A 23,660-nucleotide genomic window follows, 5' to 3' on the forward strand; every position below is an offset into this window, starting at 1 on the left:
AGCTATGTATGTGTGTGTGTAAGTATATATGTGCACGCATACATATTTACACTTACGTAATATTTCTGTCCATTGAAAAGGTCTAGAAACAATAATCAACCTAGAAATCCCTAGTGTCCAGATTGTGGTTTTAATACACCATATCCTATCAAAACAAGCCAGAGCTTTGGAGAAATGGCTGATTTTAGGGCCAGTACAGGAAATGTAAAAGCTGAACCTGCAGCATCTTGGAAGCCTGTAATCAAATAGCAAAAAAAGTTACACCTCTTCATGTCAGACGTATTCAGGGGCCAACATGAAAAGGCTTCCATTGGCAAAGATATGAGGATTTGAGCATCAATGTGGTTGATAACTGAAATGGATTGAAAAATACCAGGGTGTTTAGCTCCTTGAGTTGATAATAATACTTAACAACAACTGTTTGGTCACCTTTGGAGGTTAATAAGAACCCCAATTATTCTTTTGAAGATGGGTGAAATAAAGAAATGAGCATTTTTCCTGTCTGCCTTATATACAATGCCACTGGGGGACCAAATAGTAGATGAGGAGAAATTATTCCTTATAGAAATATCCCAGCTAATGAGTAAAGAAGGGGTAGTTGAATTAGAATACTACTACTGTGTGACCTCTGATGAATTAACAGACCTGGGCATTGAGGAGCAGTGGCTGCTAACATCACAAGGACAACCAAGGCAACGATTCCCTTCTGATGGAAGAACTCACTACTACCTGTGAAGTAGTCTTGCCAAATTAGCGGATTCTGAATCTGACAAGCCTCTACATCCAATTTACAGGAAATTTGGAAGATAGAAGAACATGTACACTACACCATGTAGATGCAATCAACAAAATACAGACTCTGGAAACTACAGGTCACACAACCAGGTTTCTTCATTAAAATGCAAGGGAAAAAAAGATGGAAGGGGATCTTGTAGTTTTAAAGACTTAAAAAACATTGGAACAGACTACCCTGAAGTGTTTAGAGATGTGCGTATGGTGCAAGACAGAGAAAAGGTAGTGATGACCTTAGAGGTGTGGATCGTGATGGTTATAGAGGGGCCCATGGAGGGTTTCTGGGTGTCTGCAAAGTTCTGTGACTTGGACTGAATGGTGGATACAAGGATGTTTGTCTTTTAATAATTTATTATTAAGATTAATTCATTAAGCTACTCATTTGTTTCATATGATATGTGAATTAATATATTTTTCAACTGAAAGGTTAAAAAACTGGTAAAACATAGCTCTGCTGATTTTTATTTACTAACTGGAGATTGAAAGCCCTTTATTATGAAGTCACACAGACAAGTTAATCACTGTCTCCCTCCTGTTTCCCATGATCTCTGTGTATTTGGGAGATCTGGTGAAGAATTTCATCCATGCAGCAGGTATTTATTGAGCATCTACTGTGAGCCAGACACTGTTCTCGGTACTGGGGATACAGCAGTGAACAACACAAAAAACCCTGTTGTCATGGGGTTTATACTCTAGTGGGGGCAGATAGACCTAGACAAAGTACAGTTGACTCCTGAACAACTCAGGTTTGAATTGTTCGGATCCATTTACCCACAGACTTTTTTCAATAGATATATTGGAAAAGTTTTTGAGATTTGGGACAATTTGAAAAAATATTTCTCTCACTTTATTGTAAGAATTCTGTATATAATATGTGTAACATACAAAATGTGTGTTAATCAACTGTTTATTATCAGTGAGGCTTCTGGCCAATGATAGGCTACTAGTAATTAAGTGGTGGGGAGTCAAAAGTTTTAATATGCAGATTTTCTACTGCATGGGGGTCAGTACCCCTAATCCCTGTCAAAGGTCAGCTAAGATTATTTATTACATGAGAAAATGAGCATTGCTGCGGAGATCTGTGAATCAGGGAAGAGGGTGAAGGAGGGGTGGAGGCAGGACAGTTTCAAACCGGATAAGGCCTTACTGAAAACAAATTTCTGATACATTTTGAAGATAAAACCAAGAGCATTGGTAGATGGATTGAATGTGGCTTATGAGAGAAAGCAGGCAGTCAAGGGAACTTCAGGGTAGCTGGCCTAACTGGGATGGTGGAATTGCCTTTATCTGAGAAGTGGGTGACAGGGAGGGGAAGCAAGCTTAAGGTGGTCACCAGACGTCCAAGTGGGGATGTCGTGTAGTAGTTGGATAAGGTCAGAAGTTAGGGCAGAAATTTGATCTGGAAAGTAAATTGGGGGTTGTCACTATGGATAATATTAGAAACCATGATCTGGAGATCACCATGGCAGTGAGCATAGAAGAGTATCACCCCAGGGCCTGGGTTCCCTGAGGCAGGTGCCAAGGGGCCCGCCAAAGATTCCACATGCCTCCTGTGTCCGGAAACTGAACCAGCTTCCCTAACCTTTCAGGTTTTCCTTTCATTTCCTTTTAGTAAATCGGAAACCAAACAGATCAGTGTTCTTGAATGTCAGCACAACTGATGTAGTGATATATTACAAATGCAAAGTCCTAAATTATGCTGTCTGCTTCCATAAGAAGTTCTGTATGACCATAAACCATTTTTCTTACTAAGTAGACTCTTTCCATGGTATGATTAGTGTGAAGTAAAAAAAAGAAGGTAATTGAAAATTTTGGTGTCTTGAGTCTTACTGACTTGTGTTGTTTTTTTTTCCCCCCCAGAAAAGCTTTGACCTGGAAATACTATGCAAAAAAAATTCTCTACTACCTGCGACAACAGAAAATCTTAAATAATCTTAAGGCTTTTCTTCAGCAGCCTGATGACTATGAATCATATCTTGAAGGTGAGACTGTAACAGCAATACTTGGATAGGCAGCTCAGTTATCCCTAAGGGCAGTAGTGGAAACTGCCCCAATGTTAAAGCAGTGCTACTTGGACTTCTGGGGCCTGGATTCTGTGGTCTGATCTTATGTAGGCAGAACTATTAAACTGAGAGCTAAGCTTTTGCTAAAACCTTTAGCTATCAGCTGGAAAGACCATGTTCTCTAAAGATGCACCATCAGTTCAAAGCACGAAACTGATAATTTTAGTTAAGGTTAAATTTCCTGTTTTTCTTAGCTTTGAATATGATTTCCAAATCAGAAATAAATTTGTCCAGTTTTGTCTCCATGTGACCCCGAGCAAATCCCTTAACTCTCTTGTTGGAGTTTAACGAGGACAAAATGTTCTTGCGCATCAGTGAGTCTGCTTGTCCATAACAAGAAGTGAGGAGAAAGTCGAGTGGACAGGCCAAATGAAGAGAATAACTTGTCCCTACTTAAAGAAGAACAAAGGGTGACTTCATTTTTTTTTAAACCATTTAAAATTTCTAGCATATTACACAAACACTCCCATAAATTATAGTTATGAAATACAGATATGACTGTTCATTTACTTTCATTCCCTACTCACAGTGATTTACCCAATTCTCTGATTTTTCCCTTCCCTTCCCATCAGCCTTCATGGCCAGTATCTGTTCTGTCACTGTTCTTGTGCAGACGCTCACCACCTCCCCCAGCAGCAGCTTTCTCAGTGACACTTGCTTCTAGGAGTATCGTCCTCTCCTGCCCTCAAGTCAGCCAGCACAGCAGTGCCAATCAGTCTGAAACCCAGATTTTTACCACTCCATGTGAGCCCTGCAATGTGGCTACCTGGTTTCCTTTTTTATTAACTCTGCCTGCATCCTTCCACTAACTCCAAACCTTTCTCCATGACTGCGAAATGCTCCATTTGCTCCAGCCAGGCCATTTCCTCACTGACACCCTATAAGCCTGGCTTCATGTCCTCGTTAGTGGTATCCCTTTTCCTTAGAATTCTGTCTTAAATCCTACTCGCCCTTGAAAGTTGAATGCAGATTTCACTTCCATGAAGTTTCTGCTGACTAGTACAACACTTGAAGATTTTACTTGCCTCATAGCTAATGTGACTAATCAACTGTATTACATCTGTTCTGTTTCACGTGCATACATTTGTGTTTCCCAACTAGTCACTAAGTTTCTTATGTTCCTTGTCCTTTGTTAGGATCACTATATACTCCACAGTGCCTAGTTCAGATTCTTGTTGATTGTATGAAAATCTTGTATTGTCTAAAAGGAAATGAAAAATTTGTTTCAGTTAATTTAAGTATCCTCACCACCCGGAAACTTCTCATATGCATACTGGACTTGAGAGTCATTCTATCAGCTGTTCATTCCACAGTCAAGAGTAATTTGATAAGCTTTATTTTCTGCAGCTTATTTATAATGACTGATTACTTCTTTTTGATCTTCCATCTGTAAAGTAGTAGTATAATGCATTGGGTAGCCATTGAAGATTTTTAAGTAGTTCAAGTGAATGAAAGTTGGCCCCAGGGTTTTGGTCTTCAGTGAGTGGTTAGAATAATCTGATGCCATTGATGAGGTCTAGAAATCACAACTATAGGATGGAGTGGACTTTGGGGGGGAAGTGCAGCATAAATTCCTTCAGCCTACAGATGAGCAAGCAGTCCCAGGGAGGCCTAGGAGCCAATCCCTGGCTAGTGGTGAAACTGAGACTGGGGTCCAGGTCTCTTGGCGCCCATTCAGCTGCTCTCAGCTCCTTGGACTGTAGGTAGAGGATCAAGATCTTGAGCTGCTTTGAGACTTCTTGAATTTAAAATGACTATGGCTTTCCAAGTGAAAATGTCCAAGAGCCGAATGATCAAGTCAGCCCTTCCTTCTCTGGTTAAAAAAAATTATGCAAGACAATAAAGAGTGGTGATTTTCAAGAGACAGTGTCTCCAGTGTACTTTGTCCAGCATTTTAGCTGCAGGTTGCCTGAGTATAACTTTCTCTGATTCTAAAGTCCATTTACTGTTTTTAACCTTTGAGAGGTATAATTTGTGGAAATGACATATCTCTCATTGTGTGCTTTCAGGTATATTTTTTTTAAGTAAAGGAACTATCTTACACCATTAAGTTTTCAGAGTTGTTGGGTTTTGGGTTAACAGAGAAGTAGGGAGAGAAAAGTAGCTTGAAAAGATCTCCTTTATAACATTTATTTCTCTTTAATAGAATGTGGGAATATACATGTATCATGCAGTTTTTTGAGTCCATGACCTCTGAGAGAGGTTTGGTTTAAAAAAAAAAAAAGTTAACTTTTCCTTTGTTGTGAGAATGTTTGTTTCTTCTGAGTGTATTAGCAGCAAAGTCTGACATCCATGAAGATACGAAGCTAATCTGGTGGGCTGGCGTTAAGAGCTATGCCCCAGGTGTCTGGGGTAAATGACAAACTATAAGAAAAGTAATTCTCCAATAATTCTCTTTCATTTTCAGGTGCTGTGTATATTGACCAATACTGCAATCCTCTCTCTGACATCAGCCTCAAAGACATCCAGGCCCAGATTGACAGCATCGTAGAGCTTGTTTGCAAAACCCTCCGGGGCATAAACAGTAGACACCCCAGCTTGGCCTTCAAGGCAGGTGTGCAACTGCTTTGGATCCAACTCTATTTGCATAAGAAAATCTAGAGGAATTATTAATTTGAGAAAATCTGCAGTGTGTTCTCTGTGTGTCACAAAAACAGTAATTAATGGCACAATCCCATGTTCACCTGGATAATGTAAAGACTTTGAATACATATTCTTTTCTGCACCCTGGATTGGCAACATCTGACAAATATTGTGAGAACTTTGAAAGTGTGTGCATGTTAGGGGTTGTGTGGGACACCGTTAACACCTTATTTGTGCTTGTGTCCTCAGAGTAGATCTCTGTTTCAGGTGAATCCTCCATGATAATGGAAATAGAACTCCAGAGCCAAGTGCTGGATGCCATGAACTATGTCCTTTATGACCAACTGAAGTTCAAGGGGAACCGAGTGGATTATTATAATGCCCTAAACTTATATATGCACCAGGTAGGGGTATATTAAAACATAACATCGTTTTGAAGCACATCTCTGATAGACTATACATTTTTTGAGGTCAAGGACCCTGTCTTTTTCATCCCTCAGTGCCCCGTGAAACTTATTTTTGCCCCTTCTCTCAGGGTAATGCTGCGGATTCCATCTATTTCTTTGCAGAGTGCCCTTTGTATGAAAATCTTTAAGATGAATTCCTGGCTGCAAATAGGTATTTCTCAGACCCCGTTTGGTCAGTTTGTATCTTAAACACTAAATTGAATAACTGAGCACATCTTTTTTCTTTTTGCACTGGCCTGTGGGGAGGTTGGAGGAAGTCGGACCAGCTACGTCCATTGATAGTTTTTATTTGCTTCCTATTTAGCTCTGTTTTCATACCTAGTCTGTTGATCTGCATGCTGCTTTTCTGTTGTGGCCTTTAATTCTTACTGGTGGAGGGGCCTAGATCCCAGGTCGTGCAGACTTTCTGTAAAGGGCCAGTCAATTATTTTGGCCGTGTAGGGTATGTGCCCTCTGTCCTGACTGCTCAGTTCTGCCTTTATAGTGTGAAAGGGGGCACAGACAATACAGAAACAAGTGTGGCTGTGTTCTAGTAAGGCTTCATATGTGGACATGGGAATTTGAATTTCCTACAGTTTTCTTGTGTCATGAAATAGTATTCTTTTGACTTTTTTTAAACATTAAAAATATGAAAACTCTTCTTACACATGCTATGGAAAAACAGGCCATGGGCATATTTATCCCATGGACTATAGCTTGCAGGCTACTGGTGTAAAGAAATAAAATGTTCATCCATTTAAACCTCACAACCTAGCATCATGCCTGATGCACAACAGGTGCCTAACAATCAAGCATGTTGAAGGAATGAGAAGGTATGGTTCATTTTTGTGAAGCTAAAGGATTTTTCCTCCTCCAGGTTTTGATCCGCAGAACAGGAATCCCAATCAGCATGTCTCTTCTCTACTTAACAATTGCCCGGCAATTGGGGGTCCCACTGGAACCTGTCAACTTCCCGAGTCACTTCTTACTAAGGTGGTGTCAAGGAGCAGAAGGGTGAGCCATCTATAACACGTTGTGATTGGTCCTAAGGATTCACTGCCTTAAGTCACAGTGTGGCTTAACAGAGGTTAAGAGAGGACTGGTGTGGCCATGGAGCTATGTAGTTTCTTGACTGTGTCAGTGTTGTGGTTGTGGGAGAAAGGTGCTCTGCATTTTTCTGTATTTCTTAAAATTGCATGTGAATTTATCATTATCTGAAAGTAAGAAATTTTATTTTAAGTAACAGGACTAGGAGTTCAAGGTTTTATGTGGGTCTCAAAGTTCCTTTGTTAAAAAGCAGATCAGATCAGATCAGAGTTCTTAAAGAAGCTCTTACTTCCCAGTCTTCTTTAAAATCTCCCTTCCCCTCCCTCTCTCCTCACTGAAAAGAGGGGGGAGGGAGAGAACAGGAGAGCCAAGTTCTTCCTCCAGGAGCAAAGCACACAGTCCAGTTCCCATCATCAGTGGTCCTCTCTTTAGGTCAGGGAAGTGACCAATGTGCATTTCAGAGACCACTTAATGGGTTCTGTTCCTGTTCTCCTTTTTAAGCCTGGTGTCCTATTGGGCATGAAACTCCTTTTCAGCTATAGTCTAGCTTCACAGAAAGATGTAGTTCACCAGATAGGCAAAGGCCTCGTTGTGAAGTGATAAGCAGCACAGAAGGTTCCTGAGCTCTGAGGTCAGGCTGGGTCACACCTTGGCTTTCTCTAAGCTTCCGTTTCTTCCTCTGTGAAATGGGGCTATTTTTCATAGTGGTGGAGCATTAAATTTCACAGTGTCTTACACACTTAGTAGAATTTCTGATGCTTACGTAGAAAGAAAGTATAACCAGTCTCTGTATTTCTACCTCCCAGTTTAAGAAATAAAACACATACTCAGTTGGAGCCTCCTAGGCATTCTTCCTCCTCTCCTCTCTTCAAAGATAATGACCAGTTAGTCTGGGAGTGTTTGTTATTTACATGCAAATTTTTGTGGTTCATTATGTGTGTTAAGTAATAAGTGCAGGCTTCCCATGTTTTCCAAATAGAATCTGTTTGTGAAAATACATTGGATGATTTCTTTTTTGGGTAGCAGGCACCCATGGTCCATTATTTTAAATGGGAAAAATGCTTTTTCAGCCCATTCCCTCTCCCTAAGTAACCCTCCTAGTTTCACCAAATATCACTAAGTGCCTATATAATAATCCACCAAGGATTTCTGCATCATATAAAGCATTTAAAACACCAATTGCCCTACTATTCACCACAGCACCTTATTGCTGGGTACAGCTGTGTGTGGTAACTATCATTTTTCCTTCTCAGGCTACAGTGAACATACAGTACAGTGCAAATGACTGAATAAGTAATGTATTAGCATCCCAGGCACCTGGCAGAAACAAACATGGAGACTGATTAAAGGCTTGGGCTCAGGGCAAAAATGGGAAGGATGGTGGGAGAGTGGACAGCTCATTCACCAGCAGCTGGACTGCAGGCCTGGGCTCTGATGCTCTCTGCTCCAAGACCGGATTGTTTATTTACTGTAACTTCATCATTAGTTAATACCTGGTAGATGAGACCCCTATCGAGTTCAAAATTGGCTTAGCTATTCTTAGCCTTTTGCTTTTCTGTAGATATAGGATCTGTTGTTTATCAGTTTTCCTTTGAAACCCTGTTTTGGATATTGATTAGCATCAGAATGTGCTTTGGGTTTGATTCATAGGTTAATATGAGAAATACTGCCAGTGTTTGACTACTGAGTCTTTCTGTCTGTGAACATGATTTCTCCCTATACATTTAAGTCTTTAATGTCCTTGAAAAGATTTTACTGTTTTCTTCATCAAGCTCTTTGACATTTCATTTAGATTTATGCCTAGGTACCTTAAATTTTTGTTGCTACACTAAATGGTAATTTTTCAAATTATGGTTTCTAAGTATTGATGGTGTACAGGGATATGGTCAATACTGATTTAGATACAGGGCTGATGATCAGTGCCTTTGTTGAATAAATTATTAGTGCTAATAACTTGTCAGCTTTTTGTTTCTTCTGTGTAGACATACTGCCTGTGAATTCAGAGAGTTTTGTTTCTTTTCCTCCTAGCCCTTATTTTTTGCTTATCTTTTTTTTAGTTGGCTAAGTCCTCTTGTACAAAGTTGAATAGATAGCAGGCACACTTCCTTGCCTTGGGTATGACTTTAAATAGAATGCTTTTAAATTTCACCATCAAGCATGATGTTTGAGGGCAGTACCTTTCATTGGGATTATCAAACTGTCTTCTAAATTTCTTCTAAATTATAGTTTGCTATAAGTTTTATTAATAACTAGGCATTTTATTATTTTTCCCCAAATTTCCTTTCTGTGTCCACTGATAGGATCATATGGATTTTCTCTTTTAGTCTCTGTTGCTGAAATGGATTTTTTAATATTCAACTCATTATGGGGGTACATCGAACTTGATCATGTGCATTTTTTTAATACATTGCTGTATTTCACTTGCTCATACTTTATTTAGGATTTCTGCCTGTAAATTTGTGTGTATATCTGTGATTCCCTCAGACTCATTAAAATTGTTGAAGAGCATTCCTTGTTTCTGGAACATTTATACATGTCTTGCTAACAAGAGCTGGGCTGTTAATATGACTCAAGGAAGAAATGCAACTGGGCTTGTTAGCAACCCAAGGGGAAATTTCTTAAATGATCTCTGAATAAGATGAAAGTGAAACATAGATGAAAGTGAACCAGTTTCTCAAGAAACAAAAACACAAGTCCCCCTGAAATAAAGACCCACCTCAGTCCCTTAGGAGCCCTCACAGAGTACTGGGTAACGTTCCACATGACCTCCTCCCCCCAGACTGCTCAGCTCGTGCCACCACCATATGTGAGAGTGTGGTACGTGGAAAGCCCCTCCTCATGGGAGGGGTGGTATGGGGAGTCCAGGGACTCAGCTCTCTGTGGTGTGGGGCAGCTTCCCAGCCTGAGGCCATGGGTGGGCTCAGCGAGTTTGTGACCTCCTGAGCGAGTCTGCAGAACCAAGGGCAGAGTACATGTACTAGGTGTCATAGCTTTCCCCAGAGTCTCAGAGGCCCAGGGCCCACAAACATTAACACTGCTGATCTGTGGATTCATAGAGGGCCTCAGGCATCCCGTAAATACTTCTCTCAAATGAACTGGTAGATAATCCTGGCAAAGAGTTTTAGGATTAATCTCCCTAAAAAACTATTAGGTGGCATATATCAATGCTGTTTCTTAAATATCTGCACTCTTAACACAGCAAAGCCTGTATGAAAGGTCAGATTTTAAGCTTTAGACAAAGGCCTTGGTATTTTAATTAGAAGTGTTACTGTGTTAAGATTCAGTCTCTGATTTGAGCTACTTATTAGGGGGATTTTAAATATGGACTTGTTTGGTTCTACTCTGAGATGTGGCTAACTCCATGTGGTCTTTGGATAGGGTGACCCTGGACATCTTTGACTACGTCTACATAGATGCTTTTGGGAAAGGCAAACAGCTGACAGTGAAGGAATGTGAATACTTGATCGGCCAGCACGTGACAGCAGCGTTGTATGGGGTGGTCAATGTAAAGAAGGTCTTACAGCGAATGGTGGGGAACCTTTTAAGCCTGGGAAAGCGGTAAGGTTTTCTGGGTTTTCCAATACTTCTGTGGAGTACATGTCTTTGGAGGGTCGAATTGCCTTACAGAGAATATTTAACGAGCTTCCCTGTCGTCAGTGAAGCAGAGTAGTGGGTACTGTGTGGCACAGTTGGGATCTCTGCAGCTGTCCACCCGCCATGGAGAACCTGGTTCCCGTGACACGGTGCTATCCAGAACTAAGGTGCTAGGTGACTGTTCTGTGAGGTCTTTGCAGTGGACTTGGACACGTTCTCTTGATAAGTACTGAAAGCATTCTTCCGTATCAAGCATATTTAGACAGGCAGATTATTTTTCGGGGGCAGGGTGTTCTCATGTCCCAATGCTTTGTCATCTTTCACTTTATACATTTCTGCCACTTAGAATAAGAAAACTAAGTGTGAAACTATTTTGCTTCTGAGTCAAAGGAAATTTGTTTTGTAAGAAAAAAAATTATACATTATAGTAATAGTTTTTTGGCCAATGGCAGAATTTTTTTTTTTTTTAATTATTATTTTTTATTGAAGGGTAGTTGACACACAGTATTACATTACATTAGTTTCAAGTGTACAACACAGTGGTAGAACATTTATATACATAATTCTAGGTTCCAGCTATCACCCTACCAAGCTGTTACAATATCTTGACTATATTCCTTATGCTATACATTACATCCCGGTTACTTATTTATTTTACCATTGGAAGTCTGTCCTTTTTTTTTTTTTTTTTTTTTTTGTGAGGGCATCTCTCATATTTATTGATCAAATGGTTGTTAACGACAATAAAATTCTGTATAGGGGAGTCAATGCTCAATGCACAATCATTAATCCACCCCAAGCCTAATTTTTGTCAGTCTCCAATCTTCTGAGGCATAACAAACAAGTTTTTACATGTAGAACAGATTCTTACATAATGAATAAGTTACATAGTGAACAGTACAAGGGCAGTCATCACAGAAACTTTCGGTTTTGCTCATGCATTATGAACTCTAAACAGTCAGTTCAAATATGAATACTCATTTGGTTTTTGTACTTGATTTATATGTGGATACCACATTTCTCTCTTTATTATTATTATTTTTAATAAAATGCTGAAGTGGTAGGTAGATACAAGATAAAGGTAGAAAACATAGTTTAGTGTTGTAAGAGAGCAAATGTAGATGATCAGGTGTGTGCCTGTAGACTATGTGTTAATCCAAGCTAGACCAGGGCAATAAAACATCCACGTATGCAGAAGATTTCTCTCAGAACGGGGGGGTGAGGTTCTAAGCCTCACGTCTGTTGATCCCCAATTTCTCACCTCATGGCCCCCCTGCGACTGTGCCTGTCTTAGGTTGTTCCTCCCTTGAGGAATCTTCCCCGTCTCTGGCTAACCAGTCATCTTCCGGGGCCATACAGGGAAATGTGAAGTTGATAAGTGAGAGGGAAGCCTTATTGTTTGAAAAAGTTAGCTTTTTACTTCTTTGCATATTTATGCCCTGTGGCTTCTATGCCCAGCATTTGTCTTGAGGTATCTTTACCACTTGGAAGAATTATGATACTCGGTAAATTTGATATGAGGCACGAATTCTATTTAAGGGTTGTAATTAGGAAGGAAGAAGAAAAGCTATAGAAGTAGCAGGCGGAAGAAAACATGGGAAGATTGATTATTTCTTTATATATCTTCTTGTAGAGTAACTTCAGCATGTATAGGGTTTAAACTACTAATTAAATTGTGCACACACATTAACATAATAGGAGTATAGTTACATAACCAAAGCATATCTGTAATTACCAGCCATCTCCAGTGAAACCAAGAAAACCATTAAGGCACCTTAGGCATTTGTGAAAACTTATCTATGATATGGTGGATATTGTCTGACTGAACTTGAACAGTCTGAGAGAAATCAGACAAATTAAAACAACCTATTCCTGGGGACTGTTCACATGCCAAGAATTTTTTTTTTTTAATAGACTTTATTGTTTTAGAGCAGTTTTAGGTTCACAGCAATACCAAGCAGAAAGTACAGAGTTCCGATACACCCCCTGCCTCACACACACTCAGCATTCCCCACTACCAGCATCCCCCGCCAGAGCGGGGGGGACATTTGTTACAGTTGATGAACCTACAGTGACATGTCATTATCACCCAAGAGTCCACAGTTTACATTCTGGTTCACTCTAGGTATTGTTCATTCTGTACCATTACAGTAGTTTCACTGCCCTAAAATTTCTCTGTGCTCCACCTACTCAGAATTCATTTTTAATTCTGTGCAGCGTTGTTGAGACCACCACATGATGAAAGCACTTAGGATTTCAGTTTCATGCCCATCACCAAAGTGGGGCACAACATTTATATTCCTTGTGTGTTTTTTTTTAATAACATTGTTAACTATTTGCTGAACAGAGGAAGTGTCAGAATCAGAAAACATGTGGGATTTGTGTCAATTACTTTTCAAACCTGGGCCAAGGTCTTAGCTCAGAAGGTCTTGCAAGAGGGTCTTAACTCAGAAGCAAGAAGGCTAAGACAAAGATTTATTTCCCCTGCTAGGGAAGGCATTGACCAGTCGTACCAGCTCCTGAGAGACTCACTCGATCTGTATCTGGCAATGTACCCGGACCAGGTGCAGCTTCTCCTCCTTCAAGCCAGGCTCTACTTCCACCTGGGAATCTGGCCAGAGAAGGTAATTATTTTACTTTGATGATTTGCACTTGCCTTAGAGAGGGAACTCCTGGCTTGAAAGGTGGCTCTTACAAGTTTGTCTTTGTATTAAGTGGGGAATAAACACAGATTTATTCAAAGTCTCCCAAACTGGACCCATCAATTAAATTTTTCTATCCACTTTATTAATAAAAATTGGTTATCCTACCAGAAGTTGCCCATTCTCTTCGCAGTCAGTGTGTTAAACACCCAGAACCACAAGGCCTCTGAGCTGCCACTCACTCATGGCCCAAAGACGTGTTTTCCCCAGGTCACCCTAACTCAGCAAGGGGAAACAAGACTTCAAATGCTCACCCTTCAGCCATGCTCTTGGCAATTAAAGTGACTGTACATAAACACCCCTGTTTGACATGGGGAGATTGAATCAGATGTGTTCACGTCTAGCTGCTGGACTAGTTAAGGACTGGTTTTTGAAGACTTGCATGTTGATACTGCCCCACCTGGATTTCTCAGTTCTTTAACAACCCTCTGTGGCCAGAAGCCAGCACTTTCAGGAGGCCCCAGCGAGTTGGGGTGCAGCAGATGTATAGTGCCAGGCATGTGCCACAGTGCAGGGCAGAGGCCCTTTTCCACTGCACCACTGCCTGTCCATAGGAGTATGTTAGTAATCCGTTGTGTTTGTTTAGAACAGTGTGGTGAGAGGATTTAATTCTGTGCTCTCACAGAGTGGGCTTGCACCACAGTTGTTAAGAGAGTGAAAGAATCTTCCTTGAGAAAGTAAATGGTCTAAGTGACTTGACATTGCTCAGATTTAAATTATGTCATTTATTCACAACTTTAAAGATCTAAAGTAGTTCTAAGAAAGGGACACATCAGTGGGAAAGTTCCTAGGCTCCTGTATTATGATGTCCTCCTGGCATATCCCCCTGACCTGGCAGAAGGATTATTGAAAAACTAGACTCTACTGTAAAGTTGCTACCTATTTTCCAGCACCCTGTTGTCCAGAATTTAATAGTTTATTTTTATTTTTTCACTTTATTAATATGTAATACCAGGATACATAACTAATTCCTGTCACTTTTTACCTCACATTAGTTAAGAAATTTCATGATAATTTGTAAAATACAGAGATGCTTTCAAAGATGGTTCTTCATAAGTAAATTTTGTTCTTAAATTGCAGCTTTGGAAGGGGTAAGGTTAACTTCCAGTTCCCTCTTGCGGGAGTCTGCAGGTGCTTGGATGTCCTTACCTTTGATGGCTGGCTCAGCTTAGAGGTCTTTGCTGCCTTCTGTGGTACCTTGGTTTCCACCTTGGGTGACCCAGACTGCTGTCCTGCCCAGCAGACACCACTGCAACAGTTTCTAGAATTGTTGCACACAGGCCATTTTTCCTTGTGACCACCATTCATTTGTGTGGGGGTGGAGCACCTAGACACACCCCTCCAGAGATCAGGAACAAAAAGTGGCTTATTCCCAGTGCGCCAGGGACCTCCACTCAGTAAATGTGTACTTGAGCTAGGGAGATACCCAGGACAGTGCAGGGAAACTGGGGGGTACCCAGGAGGAAGAATCCAGGGGATGCTGAAGCAGTTAGAAAAGGTTCCTCTCCAGAGGAAGAGTTTGAGGTGGACCTTGAAGCATGGGAAACAGTTTTAGAGGGCAGAAAAGTCGGTTACTCAGTGGGCAGGAACAGCCTGCACATGGCGCAAGGCCAGGGAGCCCAGCGCGGCAGAGCAGGCCAGCTCAACAAGGGTTTATACATGTGTCCTTGTACATGTGTATGCGTGTGTGTGTGCGCGCGTGTGACATTTCCAAGCCGTGAGATCAGTTGTGGAAGGCTTGGAATCACTTTGACCTCTTTAGGTGAAGGGGAAACTTTCCTAAACTGGGAAGACTAGAAATGTTCTTGTTTTCAGTTGAAGTAAATCAGGAAGAGCTAAGAAATACCAGTCCTCTTGGTCACTGTTGCAGTAATTCAGCGTTATCATGGCTATGACGGAAATGGAGTCACTAACACTTACCAAATACCTCCTTCCAAGCCCATGCAGTGGATGCTGGGTTTTTTCCAAATGATGGAACTGAGGCACCAAGAACCCAGGCAGTTTGCTGAGGTTCCCTCGTGGGCACTGAGGGCAGCAGGAGTTGCCTCCAGCAGGTGGGCACCCGAGCCCACCCACATGCTTCACCCATGAGACAGTGGGCTGCGGCAAGGCGCTGGCTGCAGAAGCCACAGTCAGGTGCTTTCCAGCTCCTGTTGCCACACCCACATCCTTATTTTGGTCCATATGGGCTCCATATTTTGATCCCTTCCCTCTCTCTACATTTCAGTGGGAAAGATGCCCCTCCAGTTTTCCAGGGCTGACCCCCCGATGCTCTGGACCCAGCTCTCGGTTTTCCTTTATTTCTTCTCCTGTATTTATCTGCAGCTCCCCCTTTTTACTTTCTACCAGCAGCAATAAATGTACTCCCCTTTCACTGAGCTTTGGAGAAAACCCCAGAAGCGCTCCCGTGACAGCCTTGCAGGCATTTCCCTGCAGCTACCTCCTTATCTCTCCTCCCCTGCATGGCTCCAGCGCAGGCCAGAGTGCGTGCCCTGCACGGTGGCCCTCTGTCTCTCCTCCCACACACCCCTCAGAACATGGTGATCCATTCCCACCCCTCCTTCATGCCACCTGCTCCTGACAAGGAAGCCAGTGACCCCTTTTAGCTAAAACTGTTCTGCTTGTTGCAAAATCTAGTAGATACTCGTCTTGCCTTATCTTGTTCTCCGGGGCCACTCTCCGCTCAGAATACCCTGCTCTGACTCCACGGTGCCTGGTTCTCAGGGTCTTGCTGGTTCCTTCCTCTGGGTGTGTCTCCCTTACAGGCTCCACAGAGGGTAGTTTCTGGACTTCTGTCCCCTCAGTGGTCTCACCAGGTCTCCTTTCTTTGGTTGCCATCTGCAGGCTGACATTTCCTGAATGTTGGGTCTCTTGCCTGGACCTTGGGTCCCAGATCATCATGCCCAGATGTCTGCTACCAATTGGTACATGGCTCTGCCTCCTGGGTTATTCCACTGGCCTCCCACTCCTCTGGAGTGGTTTCCTCTCCTCTACTGCTAGTGCCTTTGAACCCGACGTACACACTGTAGCCAGAGTGAGCTTAATAAAATGTCCATATGTCCCCTACTGCTTGTAGCCCTCTGAGGGGCTCCCCGTTACCTTGGAGTCGGGCTCGTTCTCTTCATGTGGCATACTGGGTTCGGGGGCTGTGCTGCCAGCCTGAGCTTCCTTGTCTCTCACAATTCCCCTTTGGTCTGCCGCCACCTTGGCCATGTCTGCCGTTTGTTCCTGTTGTGATGCTTCAGTCTGCACATGCTGCATCTCCACCTATACACCTTTCCTTAACCCTCAGTTCCATGTCCATTTACCAGCTGACTTCTGCGCCCTTAGCTGAAACCTTTGCCTCTGAAAGCCCTTCCTTGGCCTCCAGGTGAGGTCAGGTTCTTCTGTCATGCCAGCCGTGTGCCCACCCCTTCCCAGAACACTTTTCAGTCTGCTGTAACTGTTTGCTTAGTGCACTTTCTCCTGTAGACTGTGCTCTTGGGGGCATGGGCCTCATCTGTTTTGTTCTTCATTGTAGCTATTCCCCTTGCTTGACGTAAATTCTGCCACACAGCAGTAGGTGCTTAACAAAATTTTGAGTGAATGATTAAGACATGGTAGAACTTCATGACATAGGGATGAGGGAGAAGGCTCAAAGAGGATGTCCAGATTTCCAGCACGGGAGACCGGCCCCATAGGAAGTGCATATTGAGAGAACAGACCCGATTGGGGGTAGAAGAAGTGTTCAGTTTGGAGAATGTTGAATTTGATAAGACCTGGAGCTGTCAAGTGTGGCTATCCTAGAGCATTTGCCAGCAGCAGCTCCCAGCTTCTGAATCTGGTAGGTGAAGCCCCAGAAGTAGCAGAGCCCACAGGCAAGTGGATGCAGAGGATGGAGCACTACAGGGGGAGCCTGCACACATCCGGCCTGGCTCTGAATGAGTTTAGGCCACATGGCCACATCCACGTGTTCACATTTTGTCTTTGACTGCTTTCCAGCTCCAGTGGAGACGTGAGTAGTTGAGTCAGAGACAGTATAGCCCACAAAGCCTAAAATATTTACTCTGTAGTCCTTTGTAGAAAAAGCTTGTCAATCATGAGTGAGAGACCCCTGTTCCAAGATCTCGTCCCCAAAGTTGTGGACTGTTGGGATTTAGGCCTAGACATGTAGTTGGAGACATCACAGTGCTCCATCGTCAGCACTGTCCTCCTGGCACACACCAGGCCTTGTATCATGGTATCTTCTTCATTTCTTCCCTCTGCTCTCACCCTGTCATGGGCAGTTCAAGGGAAGGAGGGGGATTTTTCCCTGAAGTTTACCTCCTCCTCTAGTACTCTGCGTGACTTCGGGACTTCTTTTGTGCATTAAAAATTCCACATTATGTCTACTTCACTTACCTGGTGGGGAGGGGCTGCCTGGAAGGGGGAAACTGTGTCTGTAGAATGTAGCATGTGTAGTCAGAGTAGCATGTGCATTATGGAAAGCCGTTATGCAAGCACAATAAATAGGCACTTACTGTTCAGTGCTTTTAGCTACAAAGGGTAGATGTTAGGTCCTTCAAACTAAAAGTATGCTACTGGAGATGGGAAGTAGATGGAACTTGGTTCTCGGTTGATAAGTGGTTGAAGCCGGGTTTGAGGTACTGGCCATTATGCCGTTCTGTCCATTTGTGTGTGTTTGAAAGTTTGTAGCAGGTAGTTAAAGTGCCCCTACTCTTTTTTGGTATGCTGGAGCTTGAGACCTAGGGTGTAGACTCAGCGCTGGGTGCACATCCTCACTTCCTTCTTTATAACCCCATGACCTCAGGCAAGCTACTTAGCTGCACTGAGCCTGACTCCTCTTCTGGAAATTGTCAGTGATTGTACTGCTGACCTCCAGGTTGGGAGGAGTAAATGAAGTAAAAGACCTGATGGGCTTGGCACAGTGATCAGCAGAGCATTAAGTGTTCAGTAAATATTGATTGGGTTTTGAAATAATAATACCTTGCTTTGCTTAAAACTAGTTTTCACAGTTTTACTGGGCCAAAATATATAGGAAATAGGGCAGTTACTAATCATCATTTGATAAGTGAATAAACTAATTTAAAGGTAAAGACAGCAAGTTTGTGACTCTAGGACTAAAAGCCAGGTTGCTGTTCCTACTAGCATGCTCAGTGAACAGGGAAAGTTCATGTTGCCAAAGGACAAACATGTCAGAGACCCTCTGCTGAAGGCTGTAATACTGTGTGCATATTAGCTTTATTCAAATTTGTATTTTTTGTAGAGGGTAGAAAAAAATCTAAGCTTGGAGTCAGTCGGTTCTGCTACCAGCCAGTCATTTAAATTCCACATAGATGTGGTTTCTCCCTGCCCACTTGAATACTGATTCCATTGTGAGTTAAAATAATTGAAATGACCAGCAGCATTTCAGAACCCTGGTACACGTCTTCCTTCTTCAAGTGTCACCTCATAAACTAAACTGATCTGCATTGCTTTGGTGGCTTCCCTGTGACCCTGTCCATCTTACAGAGCACTGGGGCAGCTTTGCCATGCATCCTCTTGATCATGATTGAAGCAGCTTAGCATTTATTTTTTCTCCCAATCCTTGAGTGGCAGGTTAACATTGTTTTGGATATAAAAATGAGAATCCCCACACTGACCAAGACTGCTAGAACCTTTTAGGGCTCACCGAATCCAAACATGCCCAGGATGGCAGGCCCTGCCTCCTTACTCCATGCTTATTCCAGTCTCCCGTATTTCTGAATAATTCCTTATGTTCATGATGGTTGAATTTGAATGTCTGCGGCCAGTACCCAGCATTAACAGTGAGTGTACTGACTGCACACACATGCCTAGCACCGACGGGGTGGGAGTCTGCTCAACACAGACACTTGGGCCATCAGCATGGCCCCTGTCACTGCCGCCTCTGTCAGGTTATGTAGGTCTGAATCCCATGCCGTGAAAAAGAAAAGGCCTAAATGAAAATATTATCTCCTAGTCTTTCTGTCTTGTCTTGAAGGTGCTTGACATCCTCCAGCACATCCAGACCCTAGACCCGGGGCAGCACGGGGCGGTGGGCTATCTGGTGCAGCACACGTTAGAGCACATTGAGCGCAAGAAGGAGGAGGTGGGCGTGGAGGTGAAGCTCCGCTCCCATGAGAAGCACAGAGATGTCTGCTACTCCATTGGGCTCATTATGAAACACAAGAGGTGAGTGCCCCATGACGCCCTTCCGCCCTGGGCTGCAGAGGATGCACCAGCACCTGGGAGCACCTCCTCCGGGAGCTGCAGTGATGCGCCGGGAGGGGACCTGCTGCAGGCAGCGGCTGAGTGCCACCGCGGGAAGGACACAGAGCTGAACCATATCTTTAACTTTTTTGTTTTGTAAGAAGGGACTTGCCTTCCTAACTGGGAGATCTTCTATTATTTTAGACCTTTAGCTGTATGACCCTTCTCTTTGTGGCAAGATGGAAGCAACTGTAAGCAAAGCATTTTTCTCTCATTTCTTCAGTGTTCCTCACTCTCCTTTTACTGTCCATATCCTTGAATCTGAGTTGCCGATAGGGATTTGCTGGGTTGAGGGTATGCACGTGGTCCATTGACTGGGCAAAAGTAAACTATCCAAAGTGATGGTACTGATTTACATCCCAGTCAGCAAGCTAGGAGCTGAGACTTTATATTCTGGCCAATGTGTCATAGCCAGACCTTTAAAAATGCACCTCTGTAGTAGCTGGCCAGTGGTATTTCATTACAGTTCTAATTTGCATTTCCTTGATGACCATGCAGATTGAGTTTCTTTTCGTATGTTTACCATCTATTCAGGTTTCTTTTATTCTTTTATTAAGTACCTCTTCGAGTATTTTGCTTATTTTCCAAATGAATTATTAGTCTTCCCGACCATATGTAATCATTTTTTATTCTGTCCCTCGTCTCTGTATGCACATATGTTGCAGATAACATTTCCCAGTTTTTGGCTAGTGTTTTTTATTCTTCCCTTGCTTTTTGTTTTTAACTTGATTATGGAAATTTCGAACCTATGTAAGAGTAGAGAGAAAAGTGTAATGAACCATGTGATGTTCCCAAATCCAGCCTCAACCATTTGCCAGAACAGGGTCAGTCTTCATTGTTTCATCCCCACCCCTCAGTTCCCCCCAAGCAAATACCAGATGTCATTTCATCTATAACTGGTCAGTATGTATTTATGAAAGGTAAGGGCTTGTCTTTTTTTAAAAACTTGTTTACCATCCTGTTGTCATATTTAAGAAATATAAACAATTCCTTAGCCCTATCCAGTATCTAGTCAGAGTTAGAGTTTCCCCCAATTTTCCTTTTTTTTTCACAGTCTGTTTCATTCAGAATCCTTTAATGCCATCAGATAGGTCAATCCTTTCCTTTATGGATTGTTTTTTTAGTACCTTGTTTAAGAAATCTTTCCCTGTCCTGAGTCATGAAGATACTTTAAAAGTTATGCATTTTACATCTAGGTCTTTGTGCTGCTAAGGACTGACTGTGTATTGTTGTCAGGCCCGGTCTTGATATCTTTTCCATTTGGATAACCAGTTGTTAATGCTCACTCTTTGCTGAAAGGTGTATTTTCCAGCAGAAGAGCTATATTGATAATAAAGAGGGTTTATAAAGAAGGCCAGGAATGTCCTGAAAAATAACTAAGTGCAGAGTAAAAGGAAGTAAATTTGTAAGAACATGAGCTCAGGAGAAGCCAAACCATTAAGTTAAACACTCCATGGTTGCCATGGCAGGGTCCCAGGCCACTGATCGGCCATCATTCTTATGTTGATAGGTATGGCTACAACTGTGTGATCTATGGCTGGGACCCCACCTGCATGATGGGACACGAGTGGATCCGCAATATGAATGTCCACAGCCTGCCTCACGGCCATCATCAGCCTTTCTATAACGTGCTGGTGGAGGATGGCTCCTGCAGATATGCAGCCCAAGGTAAGCAACTATCATAGTATCTGCCTTCAGTGACACTCCAACATATTTCAGGCACACATTTGAGCCCTCAGATACTGTGGACACAGGTCATCGATTTATTCAGTGATGTCAGTAGTTCCATGGCTAACCCTACCAAGGTTGGTATTTAGCCAGACCTGTGTGGGTATGCACTTGTGCGGCCGCACCTCCTGCCAAAGATTGTCCGCCACCACCACAGCCAGGACCCTAGCTCAGTGCCCTTATGACCTCTTCTGGCTGGTCACTGCCTTTGCCAGTCGAACTCCCCCAAGTCTTGTTTCCCATGCTTTGCCATTGGCTCCCTCCAGGTAAAGAGGGCCAGCCTGTGCCCTGCCCACACCGCCTGCCTGAACTGGAGGGCACCAGACAGATACTAGCACCTCTGGCCTCCGGAGATTGGCAGCCAGCTGTGCTCACCAGAGATGCCCTCAAGTGGCAACTGTGGAAAGTGCAGCCCACAGCTCTGGCTCTGAGAGTCAGCAGGCTCAAGGCTCACGTTTGGAGCCATTGTCACCCTGACAGCTGACAGGTGCTGTGCTCGCCTAGGGCACTCCTGAAGCTGGGAAGTTGGCAGGTGGAGACAAAGGCTGTCAGTGTGGAGCTTCCTTTTTGTCCTTCCATTCACTGGGATGAATTTATGGCCTGCCTTCCTGTCAGGGCATTCACAACATTCACTTTATTAATAAAAATGAACATGGATGTAACGTGATGCTGCTTTGTAACATGCAGCATTCTAATGTACGCCAACTCCATTTGAGAACTGATTACCATCCTCATCAGCGTGCCCATTTTAGACACAAGGAAACTGAGGCACATAGGCATTTCTATTTTAACTCACAGAGGGCCGTCTCCTTAACTCATGCTATACCTTTTTGTGTCAGTCTAAGACATCAGGTTTGACCTAACTCAACAACGTATGTTCTGGTAAGCACAGTAATGGAAATATCAGGTGTATACAAATCTCAGAAGTATCAAAAAAGACTAGAAAACATTTCCTGTTAATTGTAAATTCATCAGAAGCTGAGAGAGGATCATACACAACATCAAGAGCAATTCCGTTTATTGAGACTATAGGTTCTTCACCTCTGTCAGAATAATGGGAAGTTACAAGAGGGGGCTGATGTGTGTGCCGTGTCAGATGAAGGCAATAACTGGTTTGATTTAACTTCTGAAGTGGCGTCATTTGAAAACAATTTTTAAAAATGAAATGCTTTAGAAATTATTGGAAGATTTGGTGGACTTGCATCCCTACTAATCACTTGGGAAGCACTCCACACTATATACCTCATAAAGTGTATCACAGAAATAAAGGGAGTTGTCCTTTCATCAGCACTGCAGGCTTCACTGTGCATTCATTACCCGTTACGTAGGGTTGATAGTAAGACTTCAATATGTGAGTTTCTAGAAACATTTACATTAACTTTAAAATGGGCTTTTTAGAGTAGGTGAGACTGGGTTCTGGGTTTTTAAGTGTTCTGAATTTGTCGAATGTCCATGTTGAAGATTCAGGAATTTATCTCTAACTGGATCTGTTGATTTAGTAAACACGCAGATGTAAAGTTTAGAGTTGTAATACTGTAATGACTTTGTAAAAAAATTTAGTATCAGCTTGTCAGTTTCACACTCTCTAAAACTTACTGAATTGGTTGTGGGCAATGTTAAGCAAACTGCTTTTTTAATTTTAAATTCTGAGCCTTTAGAATAGCCAGTATTAGCCTTTGAGGGCCATCCGTCTTTTCCTGTGGGTCTGTTGGCCCTCATCCAGTGTTTCCTGGGTGTCTGTTGTGCGCCAGCTGATGCTTGGCTTGGGGGGTCCAGGGAGCACCCTGGGCATCTGCACACAGAGGCCCCAGGGAGTTCTTCATGAACTCATCCTGTACTGTCTCCACCCCAGCCCGCTCCTGCTTTTCTCCTCTCCTCGAATGGTGCCAACTGGCCAACACCTCTTACCTCTCTCTCCCTCCCCTCATATCCATCCGGTCAACAAATCACACTGATTCCATCTCCTGAATGTTTGTATTTCCAACTACTAATTTCTATTCCTGTTACTCTGCTCCTCTCCATGCCACAAATATTTCTTGCCTATATTGCCCAACTTTCTACCTGGCATCTGCCAGACCCCTTTGCTGGCCCAGAGGTGATGTGGACCCTTTCTCACACCTCATCTCTGTGCCTACCCCTGTCATCCTGTTCCTTGAGGTCATTCTGCCAGGCCTCTCTCCCTTCCCCCCTTTCTTCTCTCCCTTCTCCTCAGTTTCTCTTCCCTCTCTCCCCCATTCCTCTCCTTCCCCCTCCCCCTTCCCATAAATTCCTAGATTTTTATTTAGTCAGTATGTTAAAATCATTGGGATAGTTGTGTGCTCAAATTTAGCCAGTGGGAGACCTTGAGAGGCTAAATTTTAAAACACTTACTTAAATATGTTTTTGAACATTTCTGGGTTAATTTATTTACATTAGTTTTTTTTTTTTTTTCTAATTTTCCTTCATCTAAATTTTCA

General features: G+C 42.8%; 1 protein-coding gene across 5 annotated transcripts in view; it reads left to right on the forward strand.

The window, feature by feature from the left end:
- The window catches only part of FBXO21 (F-box protein 21), a 36,731-nt gene that overhangs the window by 6,548 nt on the left and 6,523 nt on the right, over positions 1–23,660 (forward strand). For 3 of the 5 annotated variants that reach the window (XM_036929528.2, XM_036929530.2, XM_057492036.1), the window contains exons 4-11: positions 2,653–2,774; positions 5,263–5,409; positions 5,706–5,842; positions 6,762–6,898; positions 10,310–10,489; positions 13,017–13,149; positions 19,187–19,398; positions 20,987–21,144. In XM_036929528.2, the coding sequence (XP_036785423.1) occupies positions 2,653–2,774; positions 5,263–5,409; positions 5,706–5,842; positions 6,762–6,898; positions 10,310–10,489; positions 13,017–13,149; positions 19,187–19,398; positions 20,987–21,144 (1,226 nt within the window). Of the gene's footprint in view, positions 1–839; positions 1,386–2,652; positions 2,775–5,262; positions 5,410–5,705; positions 5,843–6,761; positions 6,899–10,309; positions 10,490–13,016; positions 13,150–19,186; positions 19,399–20,986; positions 21,145–23,660 lie in introns of those variants that run through there. The other 2 variants (XM_057492037.1, XM_036929529.2) reach the window with 2 other exon arrangements.

Source organism: Manis pentadactyla, chromosome 14, assembly GCF_030020395.1.
Source record: "Manis pentadactyla isolate mManPen7 chromosome 14, mManPen7.hap1, whole genome shotgun sequence".
Classification (NCBI taxonomy): Eukaryota; Metazoa; Chordata; class Mammalia; order Pholidota; family Manidae; genus Manis; species Manis pentadactyla.